The sequence below is a fragment of the Acinonyx jubatus genome, chromosome B1, assembly GCF_027475565.1.
Source record: "Acinonyx jubatus isolate Ajub_Pintada_27869175 chromosome B1, VMU_Ajub_asm_v1.0, whole genome shotgun sequence".
Classification (NCBI taxonomy): Eukaryota; Metazoa; Chordata; class Mammalia; order Carnivora; family Felidae; genus Acinonyx; species Acinonyx jubatus.
The window spans coordinates 57,316,431-57,332,946 of NC_069382.1; the positions used below are offsets into that span (position 1 = coordinate 57,316,431).

The 16,516-nt window shown below is 42.3% G+C and overlaps 1 protein-coding gene and 1 long non-coding RNA gene across 2 annotated transcripts in view; one reads left to right on the forward strand and one right to left on the reverse strand.

The window, feature by feature from the left end:
• The window catches only part of LOC113602267 (uncharacterized), a 293,893-nt gene extending 283,249 nt beyond the window's left edge, over positions 1–10,644 (reverse strand). Inside the window, exon 1 of the long non-coding RNA XR_008296039.1 lies at positions 9,912–10,644. This is a non-coding gene — a long non-coding RNA (uncharacterized LOC113602267). The remainder of the gene's footprint in view (positions 1–9,911) is intronic.
• LOC106976518 (histone PARylation factor 1) overlaps positions 10,126–16,516 on the forward strand; it is a 29,107-nt gene continuing 22,716 nt past the window's right edge. Inside the window, exons 1-2 of the mRNA XM_027068819.2 lie at positions 10,126–10,279; positions 14,720–14,879. Of these exons, the coding sequence (XP_026924620.1) occupies positions 10,232–10,279; positions 14,720–14,879 (208 nt within the window). The 5' untranslated portion in view covers positions 10,126–10,231. The remainder of the gene's footprint in view (positions 10,280–14,719; positions 14,880–16,516) is intronic.

A 16,516-nucleotide genomic window follows, 5' to 3' on the forward strand; every position in this document is an offset into this window, starting at 1 on the left:
ACTATAACACTGTATTTCTACTTAATTTCTTCTGTAAGAGGCCAGAACAAATGGGCAGAGATCCTTTATGTCCAGGCCTTTACAGCCCTCAGGGATGACCTGAACAAGTATAGAACATGCACAGTGAGGAAGGGCCTTTTAGACTTGACTCTAAGGAAAAAACTCTCACGGTAGCTCCCTTTGGGCAACAACCCAAGACAGGAGAGTAACACCCTAATGCTGTCAGCTCTGAGCAACTATCCACCACCCCCCCAACCCCACTTCCACCACCCACCCCCTACCAACCAATCTATCCTCCTTTATCAGAGTCAGGTCAAGAGAATGAGCTGCTGTGCCCCCTTCAGGAAGCGAAGGTGGGCCTCAGGGGACCACAAGAGTACATGTTTCCTTTTCCATGTCAGATCTCAGGTAGTGCTCTAAGCACTTAGGTCAGTTTTCTGAGGATACCAGCAAATTTACTGAGGACTTCTGGAGCCTGACTCAGTCTTTTGACCTAACCTGTTAGGACCTTACAGTCATTCTTTCTCTGCTGCACCATGAAGGAGACATTCTGCATCTGGGTGGAAGTGCAAACCCATGCAGATGCCCTTCATGCTGTCCAGCCTAAAAGATATCTGGTAGGAATGACAGCAGTACCTCAGAGAGACCCCTGTTGGAATTTTCAGCTAAGGCAGCATGGACTAGCCTTTAGGGACCACATGGTACCATGTCTTTTGGAGGACGTGAAGAGATGTATCATCAAGCCAGTGAATTATGACAATATCAGGGAAATGACTCAAAAGCCAGGCAAAAATCCTGCCCTCTTCCAATCTCGCTTGGTGGAAGGGCTGAGAAAATTCACTAATGTAGACCCAGACACTCTAGAAGGGCAATTAATCCACCCACTTCATAAGCCAATCAGCCGCAGATAATCACAGAAAGCTCCAAAAGATCACTTTAGGCCCCAAATTCCCTTTAACCAGCTTATAGATGTGGCCTTCCCTGTCTTCAACAATTGAAATCAGGCTGAGAAGGAAAGGAAGAAACAACAAGGACAAAGGCAGGCTAGACTTTTAGCTGTCGCCATTAGGGGACCTGATACACCTCAGGGCCACCCAAACCAACCCCAAAAAGGACCACAAGATAAAGAAGCTTGTTTCTCCTGTGGGTGCCTGGACTAGTGGAAACAAGAATGCCCCCAAAGGTGCTCTACCCCCTATATGGATGCAAAGGGCACTGAAAGAGGGACTGCCCTGGGGTCTGAAGGGAGCCAAGATCTGATCCCTCACCAGTTACGGCTCTAAGTGACTGATGAGGCCCAAGTTTCCTAGAGGTCCCAACAAAGACCATCAATATTCCAAGGGAAGAACCATGGGTAACTCTTGAAGTGGCAGGTAAGCCTGTCAGATTTCTGATGTACTCAGGAACCACATATTCAGTCATTTCCCATTCAGGACCCCTGACCTCCAAAGCACAGTCTATTATTGGGTTAGAGGGAAAGCAAAAATCAAAATACCTCACCCAACTCCTACTTTGTTCATGGGGAAATTATCTTGTAACTCATAATAAGTTCCTGGTCATGCCAGAATGCTCAAGCCCTATTGGGAAGGGATTTCATTCTTTCTTTCTTTTTCAAGTTTTATTTAAATTCCAAATAGTTAACATACAATGTACTATTAGTTTCAGGTGTAGAAATTAATGACTCAACGCTTATATACAACACTGGGTGCTCATCACAATAATTGCTCTCCTTAATTCCCATCACCTAGTCAACCCATCCCCACCCCCCACTGTAGCAATCAGTTTGTTCTCTACAGTTAAGTATCTATTTCTTGGTTTGCCTCTTGTTTTCCCCCACTATATTTATTTTGTTTCTTAAATTCCACATAGGAATGAAATCGTATGTTGTCTTTCTCTGACTGACTTATTGTCAGTCCACGTTGTTGTAAATGGCAAGATTTCATTCTTTTTAATGACTAACCTTCCATTGTGTGTGTGTGTGTGTGTGTGTGTGTGTCTGTGTGTGTGTGTGTATGTGTGTGTGTGTATCATATCTTCTTTACCCATTCATCAGTCAATGGACATTTGGGCTCTTTCATAATTTGGCTATTGTTGATAGTGCTGCTATAAACATCAGGGTGCATGTATCTGGGAAGGGATTTCTTATTCACCCTTGGAGCTACTCTCAACCTCCCAGAAACAAGGGCCCTCTTCCCAGTTAGCTTGCATCCCCCTCTGCTCCCACTCAAGGAAGACCCTCCTGATAATATTACCCACAAATCTGGGACCAAGTTAATCCCCAAATGTGGAACAAAGAAATTCCAAGAAACAATATTTACAATACCTGCAAAAATCACCTTAAAGGACAAAAATACTTACCCCTGCAAATACCAGTACCCCATTAAACCTAAAGCCCAGTGAGACCTCTAGCCCTTAATAAACAAGTTCCTAAAACATGGCCTTCTAGTCCCTTGCCAGTCTCCCTGCAATTCTCCCAATTTTAAAACCAAACAGGGAATACTGGATGGTCCAGGACCTCTAGGCAATAAATAAGCCTGTCTTTCCTCTCCACCCTATTGGGCCTAATCCCTACACTCTTAACCCAGATATCTAAAGGCACCACTTGGTTCACAATCCTGGATCTTAAAGATGCTTTCTTTTGCATACATTTACATTGAAATCTCAGTATTTGTTTGCTTTCAAATAGACTACTCTATCTACCCATGTAACTCAGAAATATACCCGGACAGTCCGGCAACAGGGCTTTAGGGACAGTCCCCACCCATTTGACAATGCTCTTGTCAGAGCAGTCAGCTCACTCTAGCCACTGAGCTCTCTTGCAATACACAGATGATTAACTCATCTGTAGCCCCTCTAAGGAAGAATCAGATAAAATACCATCTAAGTTCTAAACTTCCTAGGAGAACGAGGATATAAAGTTGCCCCGACAAAGGCCCATTATTTCCAAAGAGGAGTATCCTATTTGGGGGAATGTTCTGATGCTGGGAAGGTGGGTACTTTCTGTGAAGTACAAAGAAATTATATTGCATGTAGGCCCACCACAAACAAAAAAACAGCTTAGAATGTTTCTGGGGATGGCAGGCTTGTGCCAAATCTGGATTCCAAGGTTTGGACGGATAGCCAAGCCCTTGTATGAGGGTTTAAAGGGGACAGACGCTGACCTGCTTAAATGTACAAGAAAACACAAGAGGCTTTTCAAAAAATAAGAGCCTGCTCACAACAGCCCTTGCACAGAAAATTCCTAACCTCAAAAAGCCCTTCACATTGTTTGTGGCTGAAAGGCAAGGGGTGGCCCTGGGGGTACTTATTCAAAACTTAGGACCAACCCCACAACCAGTGGCCTATTTTTCTAACAACTGGACACAGTGGCAGCCAGATGGCCGGGGTACCTGAGGGCAGTCACTGCTCACTGCACTTCTGGTAAAGGAAGCCACCCAGTTAACCTTAGGTCAGTCTCTGGAAGTATAAACTCCACACCAGTTACAGGGAGCCCTAGATATTAAAAGAAATATTGGCTAACAGGAGGGCACCTTACTTTAGTATCTGGCTTTACTCGAGAGGTGACCTTTAAACTATGTCAAATTCTTAACCTGGCTACTCTCCTGCCATGCAAAGGAGATGAAAACTTACTCCTGTGTGGAAACCACAGAACAGGTCTACTCCAGTAAGCCAGATTTAAAAGACCAACCTTTGATAACCTAGACAATATATGATTTATTGATGGCAGCAGTTTTTTAAAAAGGGATTAAAGGAGCCAGACCTTTACCAGGTAGACCTTCACCAGGTCATAGAAGCAGGAGGTCTGTCCCCAATACATTGGCACAAAAGGCCGAACTTATTGCCTTCACTAGAGCCTTACAACTAGGAAAGGACAAAAGAGCTAACATCTACACTGACTCTAAGTATGCCTTTCTTGTTCTCCATGTTTGTGTTACCATTTGGAAAGAAAAGGGGCTTTTAACTGCCAAATACTCCCCCTGTACAACATCACCAAGTGATCCTTGATTTCTTAAGCAGTACAGGAGCCTCCAGAAGTGGCCATAATCCAATGCAGGGGTCATCAAAAGGGAAACACTGATATTATTGCAGGAAACAATTGAGCAGACAATGAGGCTAAAAATGGAGTCCTGGCAGCACTCCCAATACAGGCAGCCTTACTCCCTCATGGGCCAATCCTCCAACAAAGGCCCCAATGTACAGAAAGGAAAATAACTGGGCTCAGCAGAAAGGCTACCAACTAGATCCTAAGGGATGGTGGACACAAGGCCAAAAGGTAATGCTTCCCTAGGCATCACAATGGAAAATTATCAAGGGAACACACAACTTCTTTCATTTGGGAAGAGAAGCATTAACCTCCTTAGTTGATAGAGTCTTTTTAGGAATTGGCGTGTCACAGGTTATCAAGGAAGAGTTATCACCAGGGCCTGTGATCTATGTTATAAGAACACCTCTGGAAGAGGGCTTAGACCACCTCCCACTCCTCCAGCCCATCCAAAGGCGAGGCACACACCCCGAAGAGGGCTGGAAGATAGACTTCACACAAATGCTCCCATCTCAGGGATATAAATACGTCCTGGTCTTTGTGGACACCCTCACTGGTTGGATAAAGGCTTATCCTACTAGAACAGAAAAAGTCCAAGAGGTATTAAAAGTCCTATTAAAGGAAATTATCCTGTGCTTTGGGCTTCCAAAGTCTCCATAGAGTGATAATAGCCCATCCTTTATTGCAAAGCTTACTCAACAGCTGTTTTTTGCTTTGAGAATTCATTACCACCTCCATGCTGCCTGGAGATTCCAATCCTCAGGAAAGATTGGCTGATTTAATCAAAACCCTTAAAACAATCTTGGCCAAACTGCCAGGAAACCTCAGAATCCTGGACAAAACTCATGCCCATAGCCTTCTTGAGAATGAGGATGGCCTCAAAAAGACTCCTCCAACTTAACGCCTTTGAAATGCTGTATGGGAGAGCTTTCTTTACAGCAGATCTGCTGCTTGATTCAGAAACACATGGACTTATAAAACATTTAATCAATCTAGGACAGATACAGCAGGGCATCATAAACTATAGCAACAAAGTTTTGCTCATGCCTAAGAAAGAGCCTGTCCTTGCCCAGACCAGGCCAGGGGACAAGGGACATGATTTTATTAAAAACTTGGTGGAAGTGCTCACTTTCAGATCAATTAGACCCCAAATGAAAGGGGCTCTGCCAGGTCCCAATGCTAAGGACTTTTTCACACGCTAACAGCAGTGAAGCTTCAAGGTGTAACTAGCTGGGTTAGTTTGTATAGAATAAAACCAGTGGCTCCAGGCTCCCCACAACCAAAGACTAAAGAAATTCCATCCTATTCCTAATCCTGTGGAAGATCTACATGACATCTTCAAAAAGGCAAGTGGTTGACATCTTACTATGAATATTTGTTTTGTATTGTTAGCTATTGCCTTGATTTTTCTTTTACTGCTTCTCCTCATTGCAAACCTTTGCCTACATGGACCTTTAAATTGATTTCCTTATTAATCCTCAGACATAGCCCTAAAAATCACATTTTATCTTATTCTCACCACCGCTCTAACTTGCACAGGTTCACAGGAGTAGAGGGAAAACTCTCTCATAAATCTTTCCAACATAATCATCTCCCAGGGGAATAACCTTTCCAGCTGTTAGATCTGCCATTTACATTCTCAAGAAGACACTTCTTACACCTTGTTTTATCTCATTCATTCTCCCAGAATAACTCTCCTCCAAAAAAACCTATACTGGGCCTAGTTCTCTTCCCCTAGAAGAGATGCTTGTTGACCCAAATTGGAACATGTGTGGACTTATCCACTCTCATTACTCGAGACATCTCAGGAATTAGTCCCTGATTTTACTTAAGTTCTGAGTCCATGCTGCCAAATAACATCACAGACAAATCCAAAAGATAGGTCAGCTGCAAATAACACCACCTCCTCACAGGATAACTCAAGATTCTTGGACCATCAAATCATTTCCAATATCTCAGTTTAATGTGCTGAGTACAAAACGTAGTATGCTTGCTAAGAAAATTAAAATAATGCAGATTGTGATACCACCCAGTGGACTTGTGCCAGATCCGGCTATCCACATGAAACCCCAATATTATACCCATGTTTTAGATCATGGCCCACGTGGACACCACTCCACATTGACGACAATTCCAATTTTACCCTTCTCAACTACGTTTATATGTTCCCTAGAATAAAAGGAGAACTTCTCCACCCCCCACTGCATACACAATAACTATTCCAGGTGGGTCCTGCAGCTCCAGAATCTGGAAATAGTGAGTTATCCAATAACCTTACATGCCCCTCCCAATTATCTCCTTATCTGTGGACATCCTCCTCACAACCCACAGGAGCCAATCTTTACCCAACCCGTATTGGCCTGAGGATTTCTTTGCATTGATAACCTCAAACATTGGGGCAGTTACACACCGGGGTATGTGGTTCCCCCAGGAGTCTGTAATTCTACCTGATCCCACATTAAAGCCTGAAGGGCAATAGCCCTTGTATTGGCTGGAATAGCAGGTACCCTTGGTGCTAGCCCCTTGCAGGAGATTTGTATACCATGAAACCACTCTTCAAAATCTGACAGCAATGTTAGATAAACTCACTTTCACCACTGCATCCACTTGCTCAGATCTCTCCAAGCCACACCAATCTTTGGCCAGTGTGGTTCTGGACAACAGGCTGGTTTTGGATTACTTACCTGCTGAGCAAGGCGTGGTATGTGTTGTCATTAACAGAATATGTCACACTTACGTCAACAGCACTGGACAGATGGAAGACAACATCTGAAAATTATATGACCAAGCCAAAAGGCTCCATCAAATGACCAAAGCAGCTGATACTTCTAGTGCTATTTGGAGTGCTGTATGTGAGGTGCTTCCATCTATACCCTGGTTCTTGCCCTTTTTAGGTCCACTAGTGGCTATATTGTCACTTTTACTTCTTGGACCTTGTTTAACTTTCTTGTCATATTTGTCTTTTCCAGACTCCAACAATCTCATCTCCAGATGATGATGTACCAGGCATTCCAACCTATATCCCCCATGAAGATGAAGCCTACCAACACCCCCTTGAACAATCTACAGCTTCCTTCTACTCCACTGTCTTTCCAGGTTTCCTAAAACCTAGATAGCAAGGACTTCTGGAGCCCTCTGGCAGGGTCAATGCCCCATACAAGCATGAAGTAGTTACATAAGATGGATTGTCACCCATTTTCCCTTGAAAGATTTTGAGGGCCCAGAGGGCCCTTGAGGGGGGAATTCCAGAGTAGGCAGGTAGTTAGACTTTCTCAGGATGCCTGGAGGCCAGCAAAGGAGAAGTCAAGGCCCTTTATCAGAAAAGTTAGCAACCTGTCCTGGTAGCATTCCACAAACAAAGCCACAAGGAGCTAGATCAAACCAGACAGACCCAAGATAAAGAAGGCCAGAGACCCTGACCAAGTAAGGGAGAAAATACATGAAACCCTGCTCCCAAAAAATCCCCTACCCAGGTAATAAATATTCCACGCCTTAGTTAACAACTGTCAATAAAGGATAGAGACTAGTCCTGGGGAGGCAGCTCTCCTTGAGGCTGCCCACCCTCACAGCTCCAGAGTGTACTGTCTCTTTTATAGATTCTTCACTTGTGCCACTCAACCAATGTGTCTGGTCCATCCTTGAATTCTTTTCCTGCAATGAGACCAAGAGCTTCCAGCAACATCCTGGGCATGGGCTGGGCAGAGGCCTCAGGGCCCAGAGATCTCCCCAGTTCACCCAGCAACATATTGATGCAGCAAACTTCATTGTTGTCTTATTTTAAGGAATTGCCACAGCCACCCAACCTTCAACAGCCACTACCCTGATCCATCAGCAGCCATTAACATTGAGGCAAGACCCTCCACCAGCAAAAAGATTCCACTCAAAGCTCAGATGATAATTAGCATTTTTTAGTACTACAATATTTTAAATGAAGGGGTGTACATTTTTTTTGACATCATACTATTCCATATTTAGTAGACTATAGTATGGTATAAACCTAACTTTATATGCACTGGAAAACCAGAAAATTCATTTGACTCACTTTATTGTGATATTTGCTTTATTGCCGTGGTCTGGAACCAAACCCAAAGTATCTCCAAGGCATGCCTATATAATAAAAGAATAATAATAATTTGATACCAGGGTTTCTGGGTGGCTCAGTTAAGAGTCTGACTTCAGCTCAGGTCATGATCTCCTGGGTTCGTGAGTTTGAGGCCTACATTGGGCTCTCTGTTCTCAGCATAGAGCTTGCTTTGGATGCTCTGTCTCCCTCCCACAATTGCACACACACACTTTCTCTCTCTCTCTCTCTCTCAAAAATAAACATTAAAAAAAACAAAATAATAATTTGATATATTTGTCTAATTAAATCGAGAAAATTATCTGCAAAGTAGAACAAGAAGAAAAAGGCGATAGAAAATAGAACAGACAAATAAGAAAAAACATCATTCAAGAAGGTCAAACATCTGAATAACTAATTTCCGAAAAAGAAGACATACAATGAGGGAGGGGGAAGATAGAGAAAATTAGCCATAGATAACACCAGAAAAATCTCCAGAACCGAGACATATGTTTCAAGATCAAATACAACCTACCAAATACCAGCGCCATAAAAATGAGGAAACACCCATAACCAAGATACATGATGGTGTCTGAGAACATTGGGAATAAAGAGAAAATCCTAAAACTTCTTGAGATGAAACAAAACAGAAACAGGTTACACATAAAGAAATTACTTGAGGATGAAGTAGGTAAATGTCTCCCTATTCTTTGATTTTAGTACAGTGAGACTGATTTTACACTGTGACTTCCAGAATTATAAGATAATAAATGTGTTTTTAAAAAATGAAAGAAAGAAAGTTACCTATAAAGAATAGGAATCATCAGGTAATGACAATACTGGAAGGTAAACCATCGTGAAGCAAGGCCTCTAATATTCTGACTAAAAATTATTTTCAACAGAGAATTCTATACTCAGCCAGAATAAAGACAGTACAGACATGCAAGGTCTAATGAAAAGGGGGAGGGGATCACTCACGGAGGATAGGTTCCACAAAGCTATGGTATAAAATCAAGAAAAGGGAAGATAGAGATTCAGGAAATAAAGAATCCTTTCAGGAATGAGGCAGAAGACCTTCCAGAATGTCAGCACTGGAGGAGGCACCAGGAGATCATTTGAATGCAGTGCCTCTCAAACTTTGAGTGCACACGAATCAATGGGGGATCTTGATGAAATACGGACTCTGATTCAGTAAGTGTGGGATTCTGAATTTTTTAAGTTTATTTGTCTTTTAGAGAAAGTAAGTGTGCGATTCTGAATTTTTTTAAAGTTCAATTATTTTTGAGAGAGAGAGAGAGAGAGAGAGAGAGAGAGAGGAAATGCACACCTGCGAGCAGGGGAGGAGCAGAGAGAGTGGGAGAGAGAGAATCTCAAGCAGGCTGTGGCCTGTCAGCATGGACCTGGATCCCACAAACCGTGAGATTATGACCTGAGCAAAAACCAAGAGTCAGAGGCTTAATTGACTCAGCCACTCAGGCACCCTAGGTCCCGAATGTTTAACAAGCTCTCCTCAAAATGCTAATGTTGATGCTCCTGGGGGTACACTTTGCATAGCAGGGTGTAGAGAACACAATCCAAATTGTAAGAAAGAATGAGAGAAACTGATTTCCTTCTGAGAGATAATTGAAAATAAGAGTTACTGTTAGGTAGCAATAGTATAGTGGAGAAGGTAGAGAGATGGAAAAGAGGAAGACAACATTCAATGCTTTAAATAAATATAAATCAAGGAAAAACGAGGGTTTGGGTGATGGCAGTGCCATACATCCAGCCTTGACACTAGTAAACACCTAAAGAGGAAGTCCGGATCACCTTAACGGATCCAAATTCGGTACAGTGGAGTCTCAGGAGCATCCCTGCAGCTAGTCTGCGCGACAGCAGCTTGCGCGGTGAGGCAATAAGGGTGGATCTAAGCGGCACCGCCCCCCGTGCCCGGTGGGAAAGTGGGCGGGGCCTCTGCCCTCCTCCTCTGGAGCCTCGCGGGGCGGGGCGGGGCAACGGTGGAGGCTTTTCCCTCTGGCGTGGCCCTGGCAGCACAGGGTTTCTGATTGGTGTCTCTTGAACCGGAAGCAGTTGGCGGCGCTCGGAAGCAACGGCGGGACGCGGGACCCCACAGGCACTGCGACTACAGAATGGCCGGCGGCGGCGGGAAACGCAGACCCGGCGGGGAGGGGCAGCAGGTATTGCCACAGTGGGTGTGTGAGCTCTGCCGAGCTCTCTGGGTAATAGCTAGGGCACCAAGGGGCAGCACATTGCATTTCTCCAGTGGTCATTGAGTGGTTGCTGTGTGCCTGGGAACGACTGTCTGCCCCTGGCTGCTATTTCCCGCTCTGCTGGGGTTTGGACCAGAGAAGTAGTCCTGTCTCCTCTTGTGCGCTCCTCCCGGTGCTGCGGTTCCTGGGGGAAGCCGCGTAAGACAACCAGTGGTTCAGTCGTTCAGTCAGCAACATGTTGATTGGAAACTGATTATATGCCAGGCTCTGCCCGGGCGCCGCGGTTTCAGGATGAATCATGCTGCCGCTGCCCCCATGTATGGCCCCCAACTTGGCACAAATGAACATTTTACTTTAACTTTTTTTGTTGTTTGGTATTGTAACGCTGCTGCGTAGAAAGTGCTGGGGAAACATTGAAGGAGGATCTAAGTCCCAGGAGGTTGTTAAGGAAATCTTTTAGGGCAACTTAAGCTGGAAATGGCTTTTTAAGGCAGGGAGAGAAATAAGATAAGAAATAAAAGAGAAATAAGTGTAGAGGATGTTTGGGCACAGCGGAGTTCTGCCTGACTGGAGTCTGGTAGATGGGAAAGAGGGACCTGATTATAAAGGCACTAATGGGGGGCGGGGCATAAATTAAATGCAAATTCTCATCCTGTTCTACGATTTCAGAAGTTCCTTACTGCTGTAGCAATTAGGAGACTCAGGCAGGAAAGAAATGTCATTGTGATGAGGAAAGTTTTCAGAAAAATGACTCCCTCTGGATTATAAACTGGATAAAGCAGGACAGTGTTCGCTTAATTGGTAGAGGGCCTGAGCATTATTTATATTGGGTCATGCTTTCTAGGAACACAGGGGTAAAGGATGAGTGTAGCCAATGAAGAGGACAGCTGCACTAAATTCTAGTTATTGGGGATTTGAGGTTACTAAATTAGTGTGTGAGGTAAGACAAAGCTGAAAAAATCTTTATCTCCCATTGAAGGTGCTATAAACTGCTTTGAGTGATAGTATTAGAAATAAAACAAAGATGAAAATGAATTTATAGAGACCATAATTAACAGTAATAGCTAGTATTTATTATCTGCTACAACTACTGTGTATTTTCACAAACAGCTTATTCCTCCTAACAAACCTGTGATATAGGTATTACATGCCCTTTTTGTAGATAAGAAAATAAGGCACAGGTTAAATGACTTCGCTAAGGTGACAGAGCTGGAAAGCAGAAGAGTCCAGAGTCAACCCAGGCAACCTAACCATTAAGCAAAACTGTCTTTCAGCAAGGTAGATTAAGGCTTTTCTTTCTAACGTCTTAAGTTTGAGCCAGTCTTTGAAAGCATAACCAAAGACTGCTGTGAAAACATAAGGGACGATAGGTCAGGACTTGATATGTTCCTAATTTATTTATTTGAGAGAGAGACAGAGCTTGAGCAAGGGAGGAGCAGAGGGAGAGGCAGACACAGAATCTGAAGCAGGCTCCAGGTTCTGAGCTGTCAGCACAGAGACCAGGCAGGGCTTGAGCTCACGAACTGCCAGATCATGACCTGAGCCAAAGTACAACGCTTAACTGAGCCACCCAGGCGCCCATATGTTCTTACTCTTTTGTATGTAATTGCAGAAGCAGCATAAAGTGGATGAATCTGTGCTCTGGAGCCAGCTCATCTGGGTTTAACCGTTCTACTTTCAGTTAGGGACGTAAGGGAAGTTACTTCATTTTTCTCATTTGTAAAATGTGGGTAATAGTATCTAGCTCATAAGGCAATTGTGAGGATTGAATGAGTTAATTTATAGAAAGTGCTTAGAACAGTGACTTGGCAAATGGTAAGTGCATGATAAGTTTCATTTATTATTATTGTTTTTATTATCTTTACTATTATTATCAACATTTCTGCATCCATATTTCTTTTTTAATGTATTTAAATGTTTATTTATTTAGAGATATAGCAAGCAGGGGAGGGGCAGAGAGAAGGTGAGATTCCCAAGCAGGCTCCACACTGTCAGCATGGAGCCCGATGTGGGGCCCGAACTCAGGAACTGCAAGACCATGACCCAAGCCAAAATCAAGAGTCGAACATTCAACCAACTGGGCCACCCAGGCACCCCTTCTTTTCTTTTTTAATGTTTACTCGTTAAAAAAAAATTTTTCTTTTGAGAGAGCATGCACATGCGGGGGAGGGGCAGAGAAAAGGAGACAGAGTTCCAAGCAGGCTACATGCTGACCAGTGCAGAGCCCAGTGTGGAGCTCCAGCTCATGAACCATGAGATCATGACCTGAGCCGAGATCAAGAGTCAGACAGACTCTTAATCGACTGAGTCACCCAGGCACCCCTAAACATTTATTCATTTTTGAGAGAGTGAAGGAGCAAGGGAGGAGCCGACAGGGGGGACAAAGGATCCAAATCGAGCTCTGCACTGACAGCAGAGAGGCCAAGTGTGGGGTTAGAACTCATGAACCATGAGATAATGACCTGAACTGAAATCAGATGCTTAACCAGCTGAGCCACCCAGGTGCTCCTAGATGCATATTTCAATAGCCTTTTTCTTCAATTTAAATTGTTTTATGAGCGGGGCCCCTGCGTGGCTCAGTCGGTTAAGCATCCGACTTCGGCTCAGGTCATGATCTCGCAGTCCGTGAGTTCGAGCCCCACATCAGGCTCTGTGCTGACAGCTCAGAGCCTGGAGCCTGTTTCAGATTCTGTGTCTCCCTCTCTCTGACCCTCCCCCGTTCATGCTGTCTCTCCCTGTCTCAAAAATAAACGTTAAAAAAAAAAAATTATTGGTCAATGCATGGTCCTCTTTACCTTATTTAACAATATAAAAAATATCTGTGAACCCTTTGCCCTACCCAAGAACTAAAACACAATAGCTATACTTGTGTTCATCATCTATCTTTTCTGCCTGGCTTCCTGTCACCCCCATTTATGTAGCTACCATTCTCAGTTTTATGTTTTGTCTTCTTTTTATAGCTTTATCTCAAACTTATTTATTGTTTTTAAGTGTCATAAAAAGGCTATCATGCTGCATATAAACTTCAAGGACTTTTTTCTTTCATTCAACATTGTATTAAGACTGATCTATATTCTGTGTGGCTATATTTTTCTTTTCACTAAGCAGAATATTCCACTGTTTGAAATCCTATAACCTTACATCCTCATGTCAATAGGCATTTTCATTTGTTGCGTTTCCTAGTCTTAGAAACAGTGCTATCAAGAACTTTTTTTTAAATGTTTATTTTGAGAGAGCAAGTACGTGTCTGTGCATGAGCAGGGGAGGGGCAGAGAGAGAGAGAGAGAGAATTCCACGCAGGCTGCACGCAGCCCCATCAGGACTGGAACTCACAAACTGTAAGATCATGACCTGAGTTGAAATCAAGAGTTGGACACGTAACCGACTGAGCCGACCCAAGAACATTCTTGTGTGTGTCAACTGATTCATAAATAAATTTTATAGACTTTGATACATAAAGTAACGTCAATAAATTTGAGCCTACTGGGAAAATAAAATCTGAGAAATGTCTAGGTTAGAATTTCTCAGCCTTGCACTATGAACATTTTGAACCTGGTAAGTGTTTGTTGAGGGAGCTGACCCTGTGTATTGTAGAATGCTTAACAGCATCCCTGGCCTCTGTTCCACTGAATGTCAGTGGCACCCTATCCTAAATTTATGACTATTAAGTGTGTCCCCTGGGAGGCAAAATCGTTCCTAATGGAAAAGCACTGATACAGGTGGAAAGGAAGAATAAAAAGAAACTTAATCCAAAAAGAAAGGATCGAGGTTCCTAGAAAGAAAAAAACTGCTACTGAGAAAACTAAAGATACGTAACCTTCAACTAAGCATAACCTCCAACTGACCATAACCTTTATGGAAATTTATCAAGTAGGCATTATAAAACCTACCATACTTACATAATGACCATATTGCAGGGATATTAAAAGATGAGTGTCATAACTTAGTCCTGGTATTAAAGACCTTTTTCTGAAATGTTTTAACTAGTAAATCCCCTTTTATCTAGTTATTTCTGCAGTTGGCTTCCGGTGTGATCACTGAATGTACTTAAAGGGGCATGATGACATATTTACTCAAAGAAGGCAAAACCTTCCTATTCCTTATTCTCCTTCCTGTTCTTTGCCTTTTATACTTGTTTTTTTTTATTTTCTGTATTTCCATTATCTTAGAGAAATATACTTAAAGACTTACTGTGTGTATCCTTCTTGACCGCCGTATATTATAAACTGTTTTCCTTTTTTCTTTGCCCAAATGAATCTCTAGATTTTATTCAGAAATACCATTTGTAGAGTTTTAAGGAAAATGTATATCTCAGAGTTGGGTGAACAGAAATGAGCAATATTGTTATGCAAGGAAAGCTGCCAAAATTACTTTTGGAGAAACAAAGTTTTGTATACTGACTTTCAGTGTGAAAACACAGTTGATGTGAAGAAGAGTAAATCCTGTGAAGCTGATGTCTCCAGTGACCTTCGACAAGAAGTAGAAAATCATTATAAGCTTTCTCTGCCTGAAGATTTCTATCACTTCTGGAAGTTCTGTGAAGAGCTTGATCCTGAAAAGCCAGCTGGTGAGTTGCTCCAAAATCATTCTGCTTCTCCGAGTGGAAAAGACAGTAGGAAACTGGAGCAAGGATCTAAACAGTTCATAGAAAAGGAACTTTTTCAAAGATATTTCTAAGAAATAGAAAAATAATGCTATAATATGTGACTATCCCCTGTTATACTGGCAAAGGTAAATAATTTCACAACATGCTTTGATGAGGGTTTAAAGGAAAACAAGTACTTTGATTTGTTGCAGGAGTTTTAGTATGACTTAGCAGTTCTAGGAACTTGGCGGTTAGATGAACTAAAAATGTTCATTTCAATCAAATTTATTGAAACAAAGTGGGAAATGGCTTAAACAGTAACACATCTATCGTTGGATATTCATAGTTTTAAAAGAACAAGGTAGATTTTATATAATAAAGTATTGTGCCTAAAATATGTCAAGTGAAAAAAAAAATGTGTAGAGTATGCTACCGTTTGTATTTTTTTTTTTTTTTTAAGTTTATGTTGAGAGAGCACGAGCAGGGAAAGGGCAGAAAGAGAGGGGGAATTCCAAGCGGGCTCCACACAGCCAGCACAGAGCCAGACACGGGGCTCAAACTCACAGATTGTGAGATCATGATGTGATATCATGATCAACAGTCGGACGCTTAACCTATTGAGCCACCCAGGTGACCCCCCCCCCCCATCCCGTTCATATATATTTTTTAGAAGTCAAGGACACACGTATTCCTATGTACTTTCTCTGTGCTTATGTACCGTCTGTGAAAGAATGCACAAAAAACTGATAATTGTGACAGAGTTACTTTTCACCATTTTGTGCTGTTTACATGTTTTAACAGGTGGGAGAGAAGCACTCCTGTATACTACTGATGGAAATGTGTATTGGTAGATAACAATTTTGGCAATATAGCAAAACACTTAAAGTGTGCAGCAACTTTTCTAAAAATATGATTGTACAACGTGTATTCCCAAAGATGTTCACTGAAATATTGTTTAGAGTAAAAAAAATTAGAAATGGTTAATGTCTCAATAATGGAATATCATAAAGCTATTAAAGATTAGGAAAAAATTTTTGATAGCATGGAAAAATATTCAGAAAGTTTGAGGATAGAATGGAAAACAACCATTATAAAACAGCATGATTGTCTTTAAAATATCTGTATGTTCATAGAAGGAGGAAAACATTGTTATTGTATATCAGACTATTAACCTTGTTATGACTGGCTAATAAGATGGATAACTTTAGTTTTTTGTTACTTTGAAAATTAGTGTAGGGACACCTGGGTGGCTCATTTGGTTAAGTGTCCCATTCTTGATTTCAGCTTAGGTCATGATCTTGCAGTTTGAGTTCGAGCCCCGCATTGGGCTCCGAGCTGTCAGCATGGAACCTGCTTGGGATTCTGTCTCTCTCTCCATCTCTTTCTCTCTGCCCCTCCTCTTCCCCTCTCAAAATAAATAAACTTAAAAAAAAAAAAAATCAGTGTATGCTACCCTAAGTTCCAAATAAGCTGAACTATTCTTCCCCTCTGAATAAACTGTTTCTATGCCTTTATTTGTATTGTCACCTCTTCCAAGAATTTTCTTCCTCTCTCAATCCCCATCTCCTTGCATATCCAGGTCCTGCCTGGAGTGCTTATTCTCTCTTAAAGAAGCAACA